Source organism: Apiospora aurea, assembly GCF_038362705.1.
Source record: "Apiospora aurea strain CBS 24483 chromosome Unknown utg000007l_segment0_segment0, whole genome shotgun sequence".
Classification (NCBI taxonomy): domain Eukaryota; kingdom Fungi; phylum Ascomycota; class Sordariomycetes; order Amphisphaeriales; family Apiosporaceae; genus Apiospora; species Apiospora aurea.
This window is the reverse complement of record NW_027117394.1, coordinates 3478022-3499182: the sequence shown is the minus strand read 5'-3', so window position 1 is coordinate 3499182 and position 21161 is coordinate 3478022. Positions and strand designations below refer to the sequence as shown.

At 52.3% G+C, this 21161-nt stretch overlaps 11 protein-coding genes across 11 annotated transcripts; 6 read left to right on the top strand and 5 right to left on the bottom strand.

The window, feature by feature from the left end:
- Positions 1–249: 249 nt before the first annotated feature.
- Positions 250–1312, bottom strand: PG986_011369 (uncharacterized protein; the record flags this gene model as incomplete). Its single annotated transcript, XM_066847591.1, has 3 exons — positions 250–646; positions 752–850; positions 927–1312. The coding sequence occupies 3 exons, from the start codon at positions 1310–1312 to the stop codon at positions 250–252; spliced, it is 882 nt and encodes a 293-aa protein (XP_066697082.1).
- A 560-nt stretch (positions 1313–1872) lies between these two features.
- Positions 1873–3628, top strand: PG986_011368 (uncharacterized protein; the record flags this gene model as incomplete). Its single annotated transcript, XM_066847590.1, has 4 exons — positions 1873–2084; positions 2165–2467; positions 2533–2664; positions 2719–3628. The coding sequence occupies 4 exons, from the start codon at positions 1873–1875 to the stop codon at positions 3626–3628; spliced, it is 1557 nt and encodes a 518-aa protein (XP_066697081.1).
- Positions 3629–3876: 248 nt separating this feature from the next.
- PG986_011367 (Pantothenate transporter liz1) lies at positions 3877–4348 on the bottom strand (the record flags this gene model as incomplete). The annotated part of the gene is made up of 3 exons (XM_066847589.1): positions 3877–4033; positions 4107–4180; positions 4337–4348. The coding sequence occupies 3 exons, from the start codon at positions 4346–4348 to the stop codon at positions 3877–3879; spliced, it is 243 nt and encodes an 80-aa protein (XP_066697080.1).
- A 132-nt stretch (positions 4349–4480) lies between these two features.
- On the bottom strand, positions 4481–6011 carry PG986_011366 (uncharacterized protein; the record flags this gene model as incomplete). The annotated part of the gene is made up of 7 exons (XM_066847588.1): positions 4481–4553; positions 4608–4670; positions 4724–4850; positions 4937–4955; positions 5372–5558; positions 5635–5728; positions 5780–6011. The coding sequence occupies 7 exons, from the start codon at positions 6009–6011 to the stop codon at positions 4481–4483; spliced, it is 795 nt and encodes a 264-aa protein (XP_066697079.1).
- Positions 6012–6495: 484 nt separating this feature from the next.
- PG986_011365 (uncharacterized protein) lies at positions 6496–7770 on the top strand (the record flags this gene model as incomplete). The annotated part of the gene is made up of 4 exons (XM_066847587.1): positions 6496–6562; positions 6620–6730; positions 6790–7593; positions 7664–7770. The coding sequence occupies 4 exons, from the start codon at positions 6496–6498 to the stop codon at positions 7768–7770; spliced, it is 1089 nt and encodes a 362-aa protein (XP_066697078.1).
- Positions 7771–7836: 66 nt separating this feature from the next.
- Positions 7837–9138, bottom strand: PG986_011364 (uncharacterized protein; the record flags this gene model as incomplete). Its single annotated transcript, XM_066847586.1, has 3 exons — positions 7837–8005; positions 8177–8561; positions 8751–9138. The coding sequence occupies 3 exons, from the start codon at positions 9136–9138 to the stop codon at positions 7837–7839; spliced, it is 942 nt and encodes a 313-aa protein (XP_066697077.1).
- Positions 9139–9925: 787 nt separating this feature from the next.
- On the top strand, positions 9926–13026 carry PG986_011363 (Hsp70 chaperone protein; the record flags this gene model as incomplete). The annotated part of the gene is made up of 8 exons (XM_066847585.1): positions 9926–11227; positions 11505–11797; positions 11858–11957; positions 12018–12130; positions 12181–12376; positions 12483–12639; positions 12699–12854; positions 12947–13026. The coding sequence occupies 8 exons, from the start codon at positions 9926–9928 to the stop codon at positions 13024–13026; spliced, it is 2397 nt and encodes a 798-aa protein (XP_066697076.1).
- Positions 13027–14186: 1160 nt separating this feature from the next.
- On the bottom strand, positions 14187–14636 carry PG986_011362 (uncharacterized protein; the record flags this gene model as incomplete). The annotated part of the gene is made up of 1 exon (XM_066847584.1): positions 14187–14636. One exon carries the CDS (start codon positions 14634–14636, stop codon positions 14187–14189), a length of 450 nt encoding a protein of 149 aa, XP_066697075.1.
- A 279-nt stretch (positions 14637–14915) lies between these two features.
- On the top strand, positions 14916–15544 carry PG986_011361 (uncharacterized protein; the record flags this gene model as incomplete). Its single annotated transcript, XM_066847583.1, has 2 exons — positions 14916–15210; positions 15345–15544. The coding sequence occupies 2 exons, from the start codon at positions 14916–14918 to the stop codon at positions 15542–15544; spliced, it is 495 nt and encodes a 164-aa protein (XP_066697074.1).
- A 1884-nt stretch (positions 15545–17428) lies between these two features.
- On the top strand, positions 17429–19986 carry PG986_011360 (uncharacterized protein; the record flags this gene model as incomplete). The annotated part of the gene is made up of 10 exons (XM_066847582.1): positions 17429–18241; positions 18287–18333; positions 18425–18471; positions 18529–18793; positions 18845–18944; positions 19000–19127; positions 19186–19417; positions 19474–19624; positions 19693–19836; positions 19907–19986. The coding sequence occupies 10 exons, from the start codon at positions 17429–17431 to the stop codon at positions 19984–19986; spliced, it is 2007 nt and encodes a 668-aa protein (XP_066697073.1).
- Positions 19987–20802: 816 nt separating this feature from the next.
- PG986_011359 (uncharacterized protein) lies at positions 20803–21069 on the top strand (the record flags this gene model as incomplete). The annotated part of the gene is made up of 1 exon (XM_066847581.1): positions 20803–21069. One exon carries the CDS (start codon positions 20803–20805, stop codon positions 21067–21069), a length of 267 nt encoding a protein of 88 aa, XP_066697072.1.
- Positions 21070–21161: the final 92 nt, after the last annotated feature.

Below are 21161 nucleotides of genomic sequence, written 5' to 3'. Positions count from 1 at the left end.
AGAAGCATCCCTTATTCCTTGGTGACGTTTTTGATTTTGAAAACTTGGTGTTTCAAAATGCTATAAACTGAGCCATATTGATCCTCGCTGGAAGCCCCTTCAGTTCATTATTCATTCGATACGGGATATAAATGTCAAAATCGGTGATTCCAACCAGCTTCCAAACCAGATTACTTAATTATCACCCCAGTTTCCAGCCAGCACAGGATGCCCACTATTCATAGCCCCAACAACAACTAAAATCCACCACTAAGGCATCGTCGTGACAGGATCAGCCGGGAAGAACGGGAAGGGGATGCCGATGTACTTGGTGAAGATGTAGTTGCCGTAGCAGGTCTGGACCAAGCTCTCGGTCGTCGTCGACGTGACGACGGGCGCCGTGCTGGTCGCCGCGACGACGCCCCCCTCGCTGCACGCGTCAAAGTAGGCCTCGTACCCGTCGCAGTACGCCGACATGTAGGCCGGGATGTCCGTGGGCCGCACCGTCACGGTCCCGTCCAGGCCCGTCGCCGTCACGCCGCCGTGCGGGGTCATGGTCCGCTTGGACAAGACCTGGACGGGGGACGGGCTGGTGGTGGTGATGGTTTCCGTCGAGGTCGAGGTGTAGGACCAGCTGGTGGAGTACCATTCGGTTGCGGTAGTCGAGCTGAAGTGATGTAAATATTAGTCACTGCCAATGTCTTCTGCAGGAGGCAAGTAGAGGTAACAGAGCGGTTGAACAGCGCCTCCCTTTGGGTTAAAGATAACTTACGTCAATGGTGTTACTGTCCACGTATTGTAAGCCGAGCAGTCGGCCAGACGGTCTGCAAGGTTCGGGGCTCCGCCCCTATCCAATAGGCCAACCGAGCACCTGTTAACACAATCCTGGTTAGTACGGCTGCTGTGCCAGTTCGCTAGTATTGGAAGTGCAACCACTCCAAACTTACTGATCGACGACGACCGAGGAGCTCAGGGTCGTGGCGCTGAATGATGGCGATTGCGTCAAAGTTGCTGACGACGAGGTGGGGGTGGCGGAGAAGGAGTCATCTGAGCTCTGGGAGGAAGAAGAGCTCGAAGGCTCGGCATCCGACGACGTCGAAGACGAAGGTACAGACGAGGATGCGGAAGAGCTCGTCTCGATGGTAGTCGTGATGATGACTTCCACAGACACGGAGCTGGATGTGCTCTCTTGCTCCGATGAAGAAGTCGTGGAGATGTCGGTCGATGACGACGACGACGAAAGACCCGAGGGCGAGTGCTTGCACTTGCTCGCCGTGGCCACATCCAGGACGAGGATCGCGGCGGGCAGCGCCTGGCACCAGGACAGCTTCATGATTCCAAATGACTCTGTATGTTTGCCTTGTTCCGGGTTGGAAAGATTGACGGAATCTCCTCCCAAAATCCCATTGGACTTGCCCAAGTACTAATAATGAACCCCTAATGTCGCAAATGTTTGACCTCCAGCATGTGAGGGTCTCTTTAGTCAACTTAGTCAGGGCCCCGGAAGTTACAATTTGCCATGGCGCCTCGTTTTAGCGCAGGTTCGCCACCTGCGCTATTGTCGGGACTTAGTGGCTGCTTGGCGCCACCAAGCCTGCTTAGGGCTTAGTGGGCCAATCACGTCTCTGCATAGTATCTGTTCTAGAATGGCCCCACCTGTATAGTCAGGCACTTCAGCTCCCAAGTTGGACGCCGCGTCGAGCGCAGCAGTTCAGCTCATATGCTTAGCGCCATGTCCAGTCCATTCTAGCCTCTGGCCCGACGGTCTGGGCTCGACGGCAGTTTAGTCACCCTTTTCTCAAAACGATGGCCAGACTTTTATGGCAAACCCCCCAAAGCATGGGAGTGCGCGCACATGGGTTCTTCTGAGTCTCACGAAAATCCGCTGCAGCGATGTCTTTGATGCTGCTCGCCTTGCCTGGCTATTTGCCGCTCACATTGATACTGCTCGCCGTATTAATCGCCATTCGTCCTCAAACTCGGATCGCCGGCTTCCAGAAAGATCCGGCTACCATAAAGCATGTTCCGGTCTTACGGCGTATCCCGGCTCTTGGGCATCTATTCTACTATGCGAGAGACGGGTCGAGCTACTACAGCCGGCTTTGGTAAGTCGAGCAACCAAAATCACTTGGATATGAGTCGAGAATGAAGATGCAGCAGCTGATGTGCAAAACACAACAAACAGCGCGTCCACCAAGCTGCCCATATTCGCAGTGTGGACGGGGACGGCCAAAGTCACTTTGATCCAGCCGGAGCTCGCCAAGTACCTGCCCAAACTGAAGAATGTCGGCCTCAACCCGCTCGCCCTGGACATGTTCCGGAAGAGCCTCGGGTTCGGCGAGTTCTCTTCGGCGCTGCTGCAGGAGGAGGACGAGGCCAGCCGCCAGCTTGGGCACCACGCCTCGCGCATGTTTCGCGAGGAGTTTATCCCCGGGCAGAGGCTTCGGCACTACGCCGAAAAGGTAGACGGTTATGTACTGTCTGACTTGTACGTCATCTCCTTTTGATGCCTATCTATACACCCAAAGGGTTATGCTGACGATCGGACTTCAGGGAGAAGGTTTCGACTGATGAAATCAATATTGAAGACTGGGTCTTCAAGTGCCTGGTCGGTGCAGTTGGCAAGGTCATCTGGGGAGCAAGTGATGGACCCTTTCAGGAGACGAAGTTCTTAACACATCTACGGTACGTATGTTCTCTCTAGTGGCATTAGTTTGTTTTTTACTGACATAACTATAGCCATTTCTTACTTAATGTCCGGGAACTCAATAATCCGGCGACATGGTTCATCGACAAGAACCTCCTGGAATCCAGACGGATCGTCCGCGAGCGCTTGGCGCAATTATCGTCGCCTAAGGGAGAATCACAAGAGCGCCGCGATTCTCAGGAAGCGGAACAGGGTGAGAAGAGGGGTGGAGGCTTTCTGGACCGGATCTGCAGGCTTTGCCAAGACCACGGGTCGACCCCCGATGGCTGGACCGACTATCAGCTTCTCCTTATTGCCGGGCTCGGGCCCAACATCATGAGCGCGACGACGTGGCTGGTGTACCACATCCTCAACGACCAGCACTTATTGGACTCGATTCGCCATGAGATCGATCAACTTGGCAGCGACGGCAATAGCGTCGCCATTGACCTCTCCGAGATATCCGAAATATGCCCTCTCCTGCACGCGACATGGCTCGAAGTGCTGCGCTTCCACGGAACGTTCCTCGCGGGCCGGTACGTGCGGGAAGACACCACCCTGGCCGACACGTACCACCTGCCGAAAGGATCCTATGCCTTGGCGCCGCTCACACCGCACCACTATGATCGGACAGTATGGGGCGAGGACGTGGACGAGTTCAAGCCGGAGCGGTTCTTGGCGCAGGATGGGAAGTTCGACCCGGATATGAAAAGGAAGCTGCGGGTCTTTGGACTGTTCGGCACGATATGTCCCGGACGGTTCCTCGCAACCAATATGGCAATGACACTCGCCATCCGGCTGTTTTCGACGTTTGATATGAGACCCCGGGAAGGAGAGGAGTTTGTCATGCCAAAGGAACGCAAAGATACGGTCGTGGGGATGATGACGCCCGATCGGGAGGTCGTTATGAGGGTCATGAGGCGGGAGTCCGCTAAACGCATAAGTATGTCATGGAAATCGTAGCATTAATGTGGTTTATTAATACTTTCTTTTAAATTATTGTCGAAGTGAGCCGTGAAACCAGATGACAGATGTCGATTCGATGGTAGTCGTGACTAGGTCATAGTTACAAGGAAAGTTGAAGGAGCTCAAGTCGGACTGATTTCCCTCCTGTCTTCAAGCATATCATTGCCCATTGTCGATTCCTTCAATTGTTTGCCTACGAGTAAACGTGAGAACTCGTAATTAGGACCTGTGAGGGAAATAGGGGGTTATTTACGGACATCGCGCCTCTGTAAGAACACGGCGGCAGTCAAGGCCATTGCAGCACATATGATCAAACCTGCCGTGACAGAGTTCCCCACTAGGAATCGCGGGGCATAGTTGGTGTTGTACGTGACCAGGGCTATCCAGGCATTGAAGGTGTAGCTGCGGGGGGCCAACGTCAGTGGTGATGGTCTCTGGGACGGGCAGAAACAGAGCAGTGTGGCCAAGGACTTACGCGATGGAGTTGGTTGTTCCCAGTATGAATTTGCGCTCTAGGCTGTCTCCGGCACAGTATTCGTTCACCATAGTCTAGATTAGTTTCAGATGATGATTAGCTTGTGTCGCGTGGAACGTTGGCGAAGGGCCCGAATTCGTGGCTTACTAGGAAGATGGGTCCTGACCCCTGAGCGAACCTGAAACGATTTATTAGCATATCGACCAAACACGGGGCGAAAAGGGGCATACTTGACCAGTCATGTAGAATGATGCCCATTCAAGCCCAAATGGAACACCGTCCCAAATCGCTAGATTCATGGCCGCGAGGAAGCAAACCGTGAGGGAGAAGTACACAATCGGTGCTCGTATCTGTAGACCATCGCTCACCCATCCTTAAGTGAGGGTAGTGACGATGGTTATGGCGTTGGTTGCCGTCGGGAAATTGTTGATTTGAGGTATCGTATATCTGATAGTGTCAGTCTTTGGGCATTGTATTGCAGGTAGAGAGGCCAGTACGCACCGATTGAGGCTCTTCAACCAAAGGTTCATGTACGTGCCGATGTTCTCGCTGCAGATGAAGAAGCTAAACACAGTGAGATGACACGGCATATTTCTCTGGGGTTCGGCCAGGCTTACGTGTAGTAGGCAGTGTAGACCCAGAAATGCCACTTCCCAAGGATTCGCCTCAGCCCAGCCAGTGTGAAAGGCTCATCCAGCTGCTTTCCAGCTCGCTTCATGCGATCCAGTGCCAGTTGTTCCTCCTCTGGCGAAAGTCAACGAACTCGCGTATTGCTTGGCAGATCGGGCAGGGCGTAGTAGGCTGTCCAGAGTATCAGCATGGTTACGTACCCTGAGAAGCAATCTCGAGCTGCTTAACCCATAGAGCCATTGGTAAAGTAATGATGCCGTCGAGTATGAACAGCCACCGCCATCCAGAAAGGCCTCCAACACCATTCATATCTCAATAGAGTGCTGCTTGCTGAGGGCGTGTCAGCGGGCCTCGTCTCCTGGGTAATGGAAGGGTAACCTACCAGATAGCCACTGAACATGGACCGGATGAAGGCGGAGGCAAAGAGGATGCAAGCTCGTTTCCCAAGTTCTGTAAGTCATACCGGGTTAGAAGGGTTCAGATGCGGCGTTGTTTGAATTTAACGCACGGTATTTGGCCTACCAGCCACCGAGGACTGTGTGCACTGCGGGATAGAACGTCCCCTCAGCCAGCCCAACCTGTGCAATCGGAAGTCAGCACCAGCTTCCCAGATCCCGAAGGTCTCTTAGACTTACGAAGAAGCGAAATGCGTATAAGTGATGCGAAGTATGTACTGCCGCCGTGGCAAACGTCACAAGAACCCACAGTAGCTCCCAGCTGGGGCACCAGATAGAGATACGGACTTGTGTAGGAACATCAGCCTTGGTAGGTATCAAGAGGCGAGCTTCGATTACCTCTGGTGCATATGAACTGAGACGGGATCTGGGAAATAACATAACCTCTGGTATTGTTAATACGAAAACGAGATGCCAAGTATACAGCTCAGTGTTTTACTTACATCGTCCACATTGTGGTGAATGTTTGGTACTCGTTACCGACAACATTGAGCTCTTCCTTCATACCCGACACGTATGCATTGGCTGGTCGAGGCTCTTGTTAGGCACACGTTCTGCCCAGATAGCTCGAGATGGGGAAAGCCTTACCAACATTATTCTGGTTCAGGTTCTTGCTGAAGTAAGCCAGTCCTGCCCAAGTCAAGATATAGAAGTCGATCTTCGAAATGAATCGGCGCTCCTCGGGACTTCTGTCCAAGGAATCCCAAACCAGTTCTCGAACCCGTCGATGCATAGATTTCTTTTCACGGACATCCTCCACCGCGCTCGAAGACATGGGACTTGAGGCGGCAACCAGGGTTTCTTTGCCGAGTCTTTCCATGGTATCAAGCGTAAATGCAACACACTGAAGTAGCAGTGTAAATTGGGTTTCTCCCAGACCAGAACGTATTTTGAGTATCTGAAGGAGATCAGGTCACTTCTTTCCCTTCGCACCGGGGAGTGCATGCCGTCGGATAGTCACGACCGATAACTCGGTGCAAGCCAAGACAATCGTGATCGACGCTCAGCACCCAAAACACAGGATTTCAATGACACCATCGCTCGCGGGAATTCGTTTGCGGCGAAGACCATTGATCGTCGGCCAATCGCACGAGGGTGATACCGGCATGCGTCTTCAGTACCCCAAAGCACGCCATCAGCATTGGGGCCCGCACGCAAGCCGTCTTCCGAACAACCGGCAGCGCCTTGGGGAATATGACATAGATGTACCCCCGCACTGCCTAGCCGTGAAATCTTCAACGACTGAGATTGAGACCGTTCGAGCAAACTGACACCACATAGCAGCATATCGATGAATTGCCGTCATGTCATCGTCTCGAGCTGCAGAATCACTTGCCCCTTACGACTACCCCCAAGAGACTCGCGAACAATGTATGGGTTGTTTACTACATCAGGTTTTGCCCCTGAAGTGATGTCCCCGCTGATGAGACGCGAAAGTGCAATATGCGAACCTCGAAGCGCTTGACATTTCGAAGATGGAGCAGCCAGAAGGCAAAGCAGCTCTAGCGAAGCAGGTCCTCTCCTTCATCAACACAAATGGTAAGTGTGTGATCGGGTGACTATGTAGCTCCTCGACTAAACGAACGATGCACCGAAAGGCTTCTTTCTGGTAACGGGCCGCGGCTTCCCGGATGAGGAGATCCGGAGACCGTACGCGCTCTGCCGTGACGTCTTTGAGCTGCCCCTGGACGAGCGGCGCAAATTCGCGTGCGACACGGCCAAGGGCGACTTCCGGGGCTACAAAGAGCGCGCCAACGACAAGGACATTGTGGAGATGTACAACATCCCCAAGTTCACGCCGGAGCACGACCGGCCCCATCCCCAGCTCGTCCTCGACCACCTCGCCGAGACCAAGGACTTCTCGCTCCGGATCCACAACAAGTTGCTGCTGCCGCTGCTGCGCCTGTTCGCGCACGTGCTCGAGCTCGAGGACGAGGACTTCTTCGTGCGGCGGCACCGGTACGAGGCCGAGGGGCTCGAGTACCTGCGCTACATGAAGTACCACCCCCGCCCGGCCGTGACGGACGCCGCCGAGTTCGGCAACATTTGGACCCCGGGGCACTCGGACTACAACACCCTGACGTTCCTCTTCCACCAGCCGGTCGCGTCGTTGCAGGTGCAGACGCCGCCCGAGGGCGCGTGGCGCCACGTCCGGTCGCGGCCCGACGCCGTCGTCAACATCGCCGACGCGCTCGAGTTCTTCAGCGGGGGGTACCTCAAGAGCACCATCCACCGCGTCGTGCGGCCGCCGCCGGACCAGGCCGACCGGCCGCGGCTGAGCCTGATCTACTTTGCGCGGCCCGAGGCCAAGGTGGCGCTGAGGCCGGTGGACAGTCCGCTGCTGCGCCGGCTGGGGCTGCAGAGCCAGACGGAGGAGTTTACGCGTGAGGTCACGGCTGAAGGTAAGCGCTACAGCAAAAGGTCCCATACGGCCGGCGAGAGGGTTGACATGCTGATGACGGAGTTGTACAGAATGGGCGCGCGCCAGGATTGCGAAAGATCATAAGTTCAGAGTGGGCGAAGTCAAGACCAGAGAAGGCCAGATAATCGCTGGCGTTAGCCAAAAGTTCTACGACTGAGCCTTTGGAGGCAAGTAGTCGGAACGGCAGAGCCAATGATCAGGAAGTGAGGCGCTAGAAGGATCGTCACAACATGGCCAGCGTTCCTATCATGGCTCGGACTGCGGACGATGTAGCCGAAATTACCATAAACAGCCAAACACCAGACTTGGTGGCCCATCGGAACACATCGAAAGCGATGTTCTCCACTGTATCGATCGTAGGGAAAGAGAGGTATGAACCGGCCAACCAAAACCTAAGTCATTGTAGATTTGTGTCAAATGTTGGTATCTCCTACATCTGACATCAGTCAAGACATTCTTCTTATACGCCAATCCTGCCACCAAGCCCCGACACCCTACTCGAATACCGACACGACGGCCTTGCTCACCAGCCTTGTCCGGTCCGTAGACGCATCAACACTGACAAAGTTGCAGTAGTCCACGGTAAACGTCGATGCATCAGTGTCTGGCGACCATTCTGTTTCTCGGGGATACGCATGGATGGCCGGGAAGACGCAAAATCTGACAGCACGCGGCGGGTCTGGCGCGTTGGGCCCCTACCTGCTAGCCCCTGATTTCGTTGCCAAAACTCCATGCTCTCTAGCCCGATAAGACTCATTGTGTCCGGGTTGAAACGGGCCCCCGTCGGGACGAAGTCGGCTCGGTACCTCTGACCCGTTTGTAGTAGTAGAGCTTTGAGCCTCAGAGCGTTGGCGAAGATCTTCTGGAACATGGTCCGTATTGGGGACATGGTAACCTGGTGGGCCTGTGTGGAAGACTCATCACTCTCATGAGCCTGAAGCTCGTAAACTGTGGAAAGCGTCTTCTCCAGCTCATCGGCCAGACTTTGATGCCGTATGGATTTGTGATTGCACCAGTGGATCTTCTCCCACCCTCTCGTGGACTAAACGGTCGAGCCTCCCCAAAGCCTTTGCACCATCTGTAATGCGAATGGAGGTTAAACGGCTGTGTCGATAGCGGAAGGGGGATGCAGCTCACCTCTTTGGAGAACAGTCTTGCGATACTTTGCCAGTAGATAACAGCTGCCACTCAGCAGGCCGAGGTCACCATGCTCGAAGACATTGACTAAGACACTCGCCGCTATCAAGCATCGCAGTGTGTCAACCCTAACCGGTGGTTGGGTGCACATTAGCGTCATCCAGGACTCCTGGCTGGCTGTAGAAGCCCTCTGGATCAATGGGGCCACGGGCGACTGCCGGTCCCATACGCTCGGCAGAGGAACAGAATTGTCACCATCACTCGCCAATGCCAAACAGACTTGATCTATTCCAGAAAGAAGTTGGTGAAAATCCAGCTGGATGTCTTGGTCTGATGGTGGGAAGAATCCCTGCTGGATCCGAGCGTCATCCACCTGTGCCTTCTCCATGTGGGAAACCTGTCTTCGTAGTTGCAATACCAATTCTTCGAGTTTGTGACGTTCATTGGTGCAGTTGCAAGACAGAGTTGCCGTTGATGTTTGTGAATGATTGATCACATTTCTGCCAGGACATGGCTTTACTGCAACTTAAGATGAAGCGGCTGGGTATGGCTGGCTGCATTTTGTGGAGACTCAGGGGTAACAGCCCAATTGATGACTTCGCAGGTGTTTGCTTTTTCAATCCGCCCCTTCCACCAACCTGGAAATTGTCCAACGCCTGGAGGCAGGTACGACCCTGGTGACTCGAGCCCCGCGCGATCCGCGTCCATCGACGGAAGATGGCCTGCTTGGAAAAGGCTCGTCCCTGTAGTTCTAGACACCTACCTGCAGCCATGTCTTCAGGTGAAAGGTGTGACAGTGCTCTGTCAAGGAACCTAGGCTGGGGAGCGAGTTTTCGTGCCGGCTCTCCTTGACAATACCTAACCTATTTCTGTCTTTGAATTGACACTACTTACTCCAGCTTTCTACAACATCACGCAACTCTATGCACCGCGTCTCGTTTACACGTTGGTGGCAGGCACTGCAGCGACCTACTTCGTCTTTCAGCTGTTCTATTAGCAGACGAAGACTCTGTCATTGCCATTTACCCCATTGCCTTACCGCTGTTACTCCAAGTCCGACTGCTCTAGTTAGCATTGAAGCCAATCATTCGGGCTCACCCTGCTAGCACTATCCGTCTTCGAACCTTTTTTCTGGGACTCGCCCTCTCTTTTCACTTCCCGGTCTCCGCCAAAAAATGGAGTGGAGTCCTTTCGCTGATAGGCCAGCATCTAATGCTGGGTCGTTCTTTTCGTTACGCAGACAAAGCCTGGATGCAGGTCCGGTCGAGTCGTTGAGATCCTCTGATGCAGAGTCACAACTGCCAAACAAGAGGCCCCCCTCTGACATGACAGATGGGCCTGCTAAGAGGCGATCGCTCTCCGTCGCGAGATCAACAGCTTCTCCGAGAGTCTCAAACGTCAGCTCGGGGTTGTTCTGCACCCCAAAGCCTTCACCATTCCGGGCGCCATTGAGACCTGTTGCTGGCCTTTCCAGACCACCCCATTCATTAACAGAAGCTTCTGGCTACTCAAGACCTTCGCCCTTAGTTGAAGGGCCTTCACGTTCCGTTGGGGAATCTTCTTTCTCGAGACCTGCCCCCTCTATCTTTGCTTCCTCATTCTCCATAACACCACCCCCGCTCTTGAATTCCCCATCCTCCTTTCATTTCGATAGACCGTCTTCCCGCCAATCATCTCACAGTCTCGGCACACGCAGCCGGGTCATCCTTGCTTTTGACTTTGGTACCGGCTACTCCTCAGCCTCGTATGTCCTGATTGAACCAGGCCCAACTGAAGTTCACTCAATTTTGCAAAAGGTCCGTGCAATATCGGAATACCCGGATTGCAACCTGTCTCCAGATGACGTCGCGTCACGTCAAGTCCCAACGGAACTCATGTATTCATTGGGGGGTCCTCCGGTGAGAATGACACGCCAGACACGCGCTCAGCTGACTGAGGAAGATGATCCGTTTGCAAATTCGGACGGAGATAATGCATCCGAATCATCATTCGACAGCTTGGAACTTCGTCACGACAGGAATGAGCTCTACCGTTGGGGCTACAGCGTGCACCAGGCCTGGCTAGAGGTCTCGACAATCCAGTTCAAGAAGTTCAAGTTACTGCTTCAGGACAATGACGAAACAGCGGATGTCCGTGAGAGGCTCCGTCGTGATCTTGAAACTCTGGCGTCGAGGGCAAGGAGCAAAGCCCAGATTGATCTCATCACCGATTTCCTGACACCTTTCGTTGCACATGTGAAGAAAATGCTCGAAGACGCAGGCTTCTATTCCGGAACGGACAAGGAAATTGTGATGTGTATCCCGACAATTTGGTCACAACGGGCTTGCCGGAAAATGCATTTCGCGCTTGCCAAAGCATTCAAGTCGGTTGGTTTTGAAGGAGTTGACGTCGAGCAAAACTCCATCAAAAGCCTCTTCATTGTGTCGGAACCGGAAGCTGCTGCAGAGGTAGTTCTGCGGCAACATGTCGAAATCAAGGTAGGCAGAAACGCGGGAGCCCTAGCCTCTGGTCACTGCTAACGAGGAAAATACCAGACTGGGCATCGATTAGTTTTTGTTGACGCCGGTTGGGTGCCCTTTTCAACGAATCCCGTATAATTAGTAATGATAGAACTGACGTATATTCTGGCTATCTTTAGGTGCTGGGACCGTCGATCTGATCACCTACCTTGTCAGTTACGATATGCCGCTCCGATTGAAAGAAGAGGGCGCACCACCAAGTGGTAAGGCTTTTGACCTCGACCACAAACCATAGTGGACCACTTCAGCTGACCAGATTCACACAGGCGGGATGTGCGGCTCGAGCTTCCTAAATGAGAACTTCCAAGATTATATCTTTGGTCTATTGAAGAAGCATAGGGAGATTGGCAAAAACGACGATGCGTTTCTACATCGCAAAGCAGAGGAAATAACCTGGACGCAATTTGAGTTTACCTTGAAACGATCTTTTGATATCTATGACAATCCCAGATACTACCATGTACGGACGAATGGGTTACAAAATGACAGGCAACATGGCTTTGCCAATGGTTATGTAGTGGTTCCCTTGTAAGTTGACTGCTATCAAACACCCTCGTTGTTATCACGGTACTGACAGGCTCTCGATAGTGAAGATATCCGGCAGATCTTTCTCAAATGCTTCCACCAGATATGGGCCCTGGTAGAGGGACAGCTCGAAGCATGCAAAGCCAGAGGCAATCGGGCAGATGTAAGCAACGCCCACAATACTGCGATGTGACACCAGCTGACGCTTACTTAACTGTCACAGAAGGTCGTTCTCATCGGGGGGTTTTCCGCTTCCCGCTCTCTCCGGGTCTACCTTAAACAATCCATGTCAAAATACGATGGCGGGCGTATACAGATGATAGCACCAATAATCAAGTCAGTAGTTTGGAATATGGACCATGGCCCTTCTACTAACGTGGATGCAGTCACGGAACCACGGTCTCCAGTGGGGCTGTCCTTCGTGCCTTTAACAAAGAACACGGGCCCCAACGTTTCGCGCGATCTTCGTATGGCCTCCTGCGTCACTTGCCCAAGGACGTTTACGATTCCAAGCATCAGAAGCGTAACCACCAGGATGCCAACGAGCGGGCTCAGCCCGCACCTTGCACGGGAGAGCCGTATGTGCGAAATACAATTGAATGGTTCATCAAGAAAGCATGTCTGCCCTTTCCCTTTCTCTTGACCCCGCAATGACAGCACATAGCTGACAAACACACGAATTGCCCAGAATGACATGATTCCCGAAGACTGGGCGAGGAAGCCAATCCGCTGCCAGCATTTCGTGAAACGCTGCGAAGATCCGGAGTTGGTTGTGTGGGAAGCACTCTACGTTTCTGACTCCGCCACGGCGTCCTTCTTCAAAAGGTCGCACGCCAGAAACAAGGGTAAACGGCCTACTACTGTCCCGCTATATGACACATGGTCATGCTAAAATGGAAACTAGACTGCGAGAGGATTGGGTACATCCGCATCGATATGTCCTTTCTGAAACAAGAAGGACGTTTGGTCCCCAAACCGCTGCCGGAGGGGGTTGTGGGCGATGACTATTACGAAGTGGAGTACGACCTTATTATGAAAGTGCACGATCGAGACTTGCAATGTAGGAATTCTCCCTTGCTCTTCGACTATTTTCTCTCTTCCCTCTGTCCCTGTCTTAGTTGATGTTATTCAGTATCTAACAAACAACCACAGGCTACGTACAATATGGGAACAGGACATTACAGGAGTGCCAAATCAACATTGCTTCTGCATTCCCGGCAGGCGTCCAGTGAACAGGGTAGGGTTTCCTCGTTGATTAGGGACAGTTGCTTGCTTCCGTGATATTTGAACCTGCTGAAATTGTTACTTCACACGGGCAATTACACTAAGTGGCATCATGTCAGTTGCGCGTATTTCATTCATATCGAGATGGCCTGGTTTTGAATTGGACACATAATCAACTAGAAATAAAACGAGTCTGCACTTGTCCCGCTATCCCACTTCGAACCGCTTGCCCTCCCTGTTCAAACTCCATGAGCTCGCCCTCTTCGATGCAAAGCCCTCAAGTCCCTTAAACCCATGCCTTTTGCCTATAAATGTTGGCCACCAGCATTGTCAGCCATGATGAAGAACAGTTTAGATGGCATGAGGCCATATTGGACAGGAGGGAGACCACACACGTGCCTATAGATATTGATAATGATTAATCCTCCTCTGGCCGTATTGGATACACACTAGGCTTTTCTATTCGCTTCACACATGATTTCGGCCTATACGCACCTGTACAAGTTGGAATTACCATGTAACTTGGACCCCATCCAGCGACGGACAACAAATGGAACCGAGGAGGCGCTGGTGTATCCTGGGCGAACAGCATGCCGTCGCGACGAAGAGATGACCACAATGCCACCATCCAACTTATGGACGACGTGGCCCGTTCTCTTGTCTCAACCTGAATAGTTCGTCAACCTCCCACTTCGACCGTTCGTGTAGTTTTGTCCTGATCTGCATTCTACAGCCACGTATCGGCCCGTATCCAAACCATCAAGACAAAGCTTTCCGTCACCATAACGCAGGGGTAAAGCATAATGTACGACCAATCGGGGTGAGATCGAATAATGTTGATTTAAGCTCCTGTCAATGTGTCGCTGTGCCGCTCCTGCTTGCGGCGAAAGTATCGAGGTTCAAGGGCGACGTAGCTATCTCTATATACAAGGTTTGCCCCGTGTCGCATCATATTCCTTCTTCCACTGCTAGCTTCAACTTTGCTCTTGCAGCAGATTCCTATTCCTACATGTAAATAATAATGGCGTTTACGCCTTCCAAGAAAGCCTTCTCCTCGGATCGACTTCTCTCGTTGTTTTCTCCATCAACCTCGCTTCGTTTTCTTCAGTCTCGAGTTCTCTTCTCCAAGGCCACCTCTCTTTTCTTCAAGACGGCTTCGTCTTCTCATTCAAGCTATCACTATGCCTTTGTAGAGCATGGTTGCGTCACCTGGTTTGCCGAACCGGGAGTCCAAGATCGCAAAGTTCGTGTACTTGACCATGCACTGACTCAGCTCTGTGGTCACCGCGTCGATCTCGGGGTTGGGCTTGAAGTAGATGATGGGGAAGAAGCACTGTTTGACCTTGGTCGGCTCGACAGCTCGATCGCCGACGTCGTTCTCGATATCCACGACAGCAAGGTCGATGGGGTCTTTGCTAGGGAGGAAGCGCGCGGTGTAGCTCTGATTGCTCAAGACCAGGTCGGCCTTCAAGCGCAGCGCTCTCTCGTAGAGCGTGGTGAGGTGGTTGGCCACGACGCTCGTGGGCGTGTCCAGCGGCGCGAACAGCTCGGCCACGTCGAGTGCGAGCGCCTCGGCCTTGGTCTGGACCACGTTCTGGAAGGGCTTCTTGTCGGGCATCATCCAATAATGCCGATCTTCGAGATAGGACCGCAAGGCGACCCGCTCCTTGATGTGCAGTGAGTATGCGCCATATATTCAATCGATACGTTAGCTATGGCTGCCCTGACCTCTATCTATACGTGGGAATGGATGGTGTTAATGATACTTACTTTGCTCGAAGATAATCTTGCGGAACTCCTTGAGCATTGCCGAATCGTCATGGCCAGTAAAGTTTGACGGGAAGTCGGACTCGAAAACGAAGAGGAATACGTGCGCGGTAACGAGGGCGCGGAACAAATGGCAGTCCTCATCGTCGCGCAGTTCCCATGCGTTCAATCCCCAGCCAAAGGCGGTCTTGAACAGGAGATTAATCTTTTTGTCTCGCAAGGTGTCGTTGCCGGATACGTTCAACGTCTCCTTCAAGCCAGTGAGGTGGAAGGGGTCGCATGCATCCCGTATGTGCAACTGCAGGTCCTCAAATCTCTCCACCAGGCTGCCCTTGCTAAGCTGGAGGAGCCCCCGCTCAAGCTCCCTCACGTCACAGTTCATCTTTTCCTGGCTCTTGAAACGATCCTTCAGTTCCAGGTGTCTTGTACGGACCAGCGACGGGTGGTTTGCTGGCGATGAAAGCATGTTTCTGAACAACTTGTTCGATTCCTGCAGTGCCAACTTCTCGTTCTTTTCTTTGGTGAACATCTTCCAGAGCCGAATGTTCTCTCGCAAAAGTGCGCGTTCGCCTTGTGCCGGAAGACCACCGTGAGCCTGAGCCTGGGACTGTCCAGCTTCAGTTCCAGCGTCTTGTCCTGGCAGACCATGAGCCTGGGACTGGCCAACTTCAGTTTCAGGTGCAATCTCTGTGCTGGCCTGGGAACTTCGTTGCTGCGACTCGGAGTCCTGTTGCGCGTGGGGGTTCTCTTGAATGGTAATTCCAGGGTGAAACGACGGGGCCATCTCTTCCTGCTGGTGCAAGTCTTGGATATGGGTCTGCCGGGGAGGAGTATATGGAAACGCGTTTTCGGCTACTCGCAGCGGGCTTCCTGGCTCGGGTGAATTCTCAGCCTGGTGTGCACGGTAAGGCTTCGGTGCAGTCGATGTCGCAGGACGGGGGCGATCTTGCTCCTGCACGATGCTTTGTGCAGAGAATTTGCGGGGCTGTGGTGCCTTCGCCGGGAGGACGTGACGCTTGGGTCTTCTAGTGAAGCCTTCATTGATTGGACCCTCAACTGACAACTCGTCTTCAACGTCCACTTCCAGATTACGAGTGTTATGTGTGGCAAGGCGGGGCTTTTTGGGAGGAGGCAACTGAGCCGTGGCCTAAAAGTCGGTTAGCATTGGTTGCTATGGTAATGATTAAGGTGCTGCTAGACCTAGATGACGCGACAAGGTGGACGAGACAGGCATAGAACTTTTGATTGAAAAGAAACCTGAGACGAACCGATTGGGGACGCTTCTTGCGGAAGCTACGTGCGGCACTGGGACCAGCAGCAGCCGTTTTACTAGGCTCGCTGCCCGTGTATTCGCTTTGGTCTGAATTGCCAAACGAGGAATTATTGTCGTCATTGTCGTCATTGCCATCGTGCATGGCAACGTCTTGGGCAGTTCCGCCAGCTTCGTTCTCTTCCTTCATCTCAGCAGCCTCAGCAACGCCGGGCTCGGCCAACGATGCTTTGATGGCAGCGATACGGTTCGCCATTGGGGTGTCGCCGGTCAAGCCGGGTACGATGGAACTTCCATCTAGCAGCAGATTGGGCATGCATTTACGAAGCTTCGATCTGATGCTTTGGCTGGTCTGGTCGGTGATTTGTGCCTTGGCATAGTAGACCATGTGACCGCGGACCTGGGTGTATTCTGTGAAGGCTCTTATGCCAGTATTGGCGATGACATGGTTGACGACTGTATCGGAAAAGTCGATATCGTGCTCAATGCAGTGATCGAGCCAAGCGAAGGCACGTGCAGTGCACTCTTCAGGCCACTTTCTCGGCATGATGTTGTGATGGAGACTGGTTGCTGAGGAGCTTGCAGGTTCTGTGTAGACTGGAGAGATGTGTGATTTCACAATTCCGATGTAACGACGAACGAATCCTTTCGCTCTGCTGAACATTGCATGGGACGAAAGAGGGTGGTTGGTTGTGGGATGCAAACGAGCAGGGAAGGAAGGAAAAGCTGGAGTGCGAATTTTCAATCTGAAATGCTTTAATTTGTGGCCAGGCTGTGTGTGTTCTGGGTGATTTTGAGATGACAATCTTTCGTCAGGTGTGAGTTGTTGGTGGGTGGGACTGAAGTGAAATCTTAGCACACAATAGGCTGGGTGCCTTGGTTGATGTGAAGGAGACGATGAGGTTGAAGATGCACCTTACAAGTCAGGTAAGAAAATCCGTGCCTAAGTGCAAATTCAATTGAAGCTTGCCAGGTTGTCCGGGTAGCTGCATGAGAAGCACCTACTCACATTCACATCCCGAAAAAAAGATAGGCAAGGCACTTGTGCTATTATTTCCCACAACATTTTACATCATTGTTGAACCACTAAACATTCTTTTCCCGCATCGTTGCCTTTGCTGATTTGACAGAGAGCACACACTCTCCATCAATCGTAGGGCTGCTTGAAGCTCAAGGTCCTTCACCTCTTCCTCCGCTTTGCCTGATCTCGCCATCCCGTTTGCGCCTGTGTCCACCCGCAGGCCTGGTCTCCTCCTATTGGGCAATCCTTTGCCAAAAGCATGGGAATTTCACTGTAGGAGAGACAGCACATCGCGCTGCCTTGGTGCCATCCCCAGCACAATGTCTCTTATCAATTCACCCCCGAATCGCCAATGGATCTGGCTGATGCCACACCCTCTGCCTCTGAGCAGAAACTGGTCATTCTCGCCATCGATTTCGGTACATCCAACACCGCGATCCAATTTGTCATCCTTGAGCCACATGAGATCGAGAATCGTGCCAAGGTCTCACCTGACAGACTGCAGCCCATTACTCATTACCCTGAGGACATCCACAATTCGATTGGCGACCAAATGAAGAACCAGGTACCCACAACGTTTCTGTATCCTCCGGATCCTGAATTTCGTCACTCCGATCCCCGATTTGGGCCTGTCAAGAACGAAGGGGAGCCAGACCATCGAAACATTGCTCTGTTCGGCTATGAAGTCGTCGATGGAGTACACGAGGCGGCTGATGAGAGGCCTCGACGCAACAAGCAGCCGATGACTGAGGAAAGAATCGAGTGCTTCAAGCTTCTCTTCCAGGATGACCCCGAGACACGGGAGATCCGTGAAGAGCTTCAGCCAGTCGTCGAAAGGCTCCAAGACACTCGCCGCATTCCTCGAGGATCGCCCCATGTGGCTATTACGGCAGACTACTTTACACGTTTGCTCAGCCACGCGAAGTATCAGCTGAAAGTGCTGTACTATCTCGACAAGGGCTATAAGGTTGAGATTATGTTGTGCGTCCCTGTAGTCTTCAGATTGAATGCCTGCATGGACTTGCAAAAAGCGTTGGCCAAGGCCTTGTGTCGAGTCAAACTTGGTGGGGCTACCTTCTCTGATAAATGGATTCCTCGATTCTCCATGATTACGGAGCCCGAGGCAGGTGCTCAATGGGCTTTGAAGCAGTACCCAATCATTGAGGTGAGCAACACCAACCAACCTCGACTACATACATACTTCATTCAGATTCTAACCCAGACAGAAATCCTCCCGGCTCTTGATACTGGATTCAGGTAAGCATATGCCTCAAATAGTATGACATCCTCATAAGCTAATCACTGCTGTAGGTGGCGGTACCTGTGATACAAGTCTTTATCAGACTAGTGCAGACTTGCCTCTTCGACTGGCGAGAGAGGACGCTACACCCACAGGTAAGAGCACACGTGTATTCACAAGTAATTTAGAACATACATGTTAACCTTGCTTAGGTGACCTGTGCGGGTCGAACATATTGAACGGCATGTTCTACAAGCACGTCCTAAGAAGATTGCAAGCCGGAGCAACTTACCTCGAGGAAAAGCGCGGAAAGACTCTGCAAAAAATTGCCCAAGAGGTCACCTGGGAGCAATTCGAGCAAAGGAAGAGAGGCTTCAACGCGTTCGAAGAATTTCCGCGCCCTCAACTCTTTAAGTGTGAAGGTCTGGTGCCGGACACGGAACATAAGTTCGGAAGAAATGTCATCAGAATCGACCAGTGAGTTCAGATCAAATTTCACATCTGACTGTTAGCTAAACCGCGATACAGTGGTGATATTTCCATGATGTTCGTATCGTGCCTTGAGAAAGTTTGGGCCTTGACAGAAGCCCAGTTGACCATGGCCAGGGAGAGAGACAGACCAATCAAGGTAGGTTCAAATGCGCAATGCTCATATGACGTATCTCAAACTAACCTCTGATTAGTACATCATTATGCTGGGCGGTTTCAGTCGATCGGAGTCATACCAGATTCGCCTGAAGAAGGGCGTAGCAGATTACAACGCCCAGTATAAGCCACAAATCGAGCTTCTGGGGCAAGGGCAGCCGATCGAGTGAGCACATCAAAGCTTCCTGAAAATAACAACGAGAGAATAGCATATTAACAGGAAGGTCCAGCCCTACCGCCATTGCTCAGGGTGCAGTGCTTCGAGCCCTGAACAAGACTTCTGAGCCAGCAAGAACACTTCCGTCGTCCTACGGTATCCTCCGCCACATCGAGGACCACGAAGACAGCCCGGACTACAAATATCTCCCGGCAAAGTCCAACAGAGGAAGATCAAAATTCACGTACCTCGATGGCAAGTGGTGGTTCTTCGACCGCATCATCTGGTTTGCGCAAAAGGTAAGGAGGAATGATTTCTTCAACAAGCCATGGAATATTACTAACAGCAATACAAGGGCGACGACATCGGCACAAACTGGACTTATTCCATCTCCTCTGATCATGTTTTTGTCAACAGTGAGGCGCGACTCCTCTGTGAAGAGCTAATCTTCATCTCCGACACGACCATGGAGTCCGGCTACCTAAGAGAAGGCAGGAAGAACAGAGGTAACACCGTCCACAGTATCTACTTGTGAATTGGAACAGGGCGTCGCTAACATAGTACCCATGAACAGGTGCCCGCTGCATTGGGAAAATCGTGGCGGACATGACGTCCCTCCGGGACGAGCGGTTGATCCTGCCCGAGCAGAATGGCAGAAAGCAATGCTGGAGAGTCTCCATCGAGTTGGTTGTGCGGATCAAGGGTCTCAACCTTGAGGGTATGTGAACAGCTTCCATCAAGTCTGAAGTAATATCTATGCGAATGCCGACAAGCTAACAACTGTGTAGTGGAAGCCAGATACCGGGGCGAGAAGAAGGGCGAGTGTGCCGTCAATATGGCACCAGATTTCGTTGCATTCAATGGTTAACATGGCGACCAAGACTCAGCTGGCTGGCCATAATAGTGTCGAGGACCTAACGTGGCTTGACAACTACGAAGAAAGTCGGCGAAGAATATGGATTGCTCCCCCTACATGTTGGGCGTCACGAAGAAAGCGACGATTTGTACATTTGCATCGGTACATCTGGAGGTGAATTGAAGAGCTCACACTGCTGGGGCACAAGACAGGCTGGCATGGACCAGCTACACTGGCAGAGAGACCAGGAGCACCGAGACGATTTCGCTCTTGGAACTCACTGGCTAAACTGAAGACGTTTTGTAATAATGTTGTACAATAGTTCACCGCGATGCAGTTAGTTGGACGCGAGCGCCCATATGTGGCAGCTTGCGACAAGCAACATTCTGCATCTCAATACACGCGTTGATAAATGACTCGCCGCTGTTCTATAATGGGATGTGAATTTGAGGAAGCTGATTGTCAACTAGCTCTGTTTGGAAATTGGAAAATTGCATATTGGGCAGGTGCGAACTGGTTGAACCATCTTCCTTCCCATTGAGATTGAGCTGGCTGGTACCTTTTTTAAGACGCGCCTGCAGTTCCAGGTGCGTGCCCCATGTAGCGCCACTTCCCATGGATGCATTGCCATGATTGCGACAAGGCAGTAATTGATCTGAACCAAAGAAAAAGAACATTAAAAGATTTACAAGTAAATGTACATATAATACAATTCAGAGCACAGCTACCTTCGTATTACTATGGATGTTATTGTTCTTGGCACGATCAGGCTGTGAACTGATTACTGCAACCATCAGGATTCGGATGACAGTGCTGAGTGGAGCACTCATGACGCGGCCGGACGACCTGCTAGCACCTTTTCACATCACGGACCCTAAGCATCTAGTGCTGGCCCGGGGCCACGAGAAGGCCTCGGCCAAGGACAGTCCCCCCGGGAAGCTCAGCCACAGTGTGTCCGATAGCCAGTCCCAGCGGCTCGCTCTCGAGAACACCACCTCGAAGAGTCCTCCGGACGTTCTGGTAACACAGAAACCGATGGAGAGACAAGGGTTGGTTCTGTTAGCGCTTGGTCGGCGGAGGAGGAGGGGGAAGTAGTGGTGGTGGTGGTGGTGGATGTTCGTACTATCTTGCCCGATGATCGATCACCTATTGGACCAATGCATTCATGTCTGTTGCAACCCTTCCAA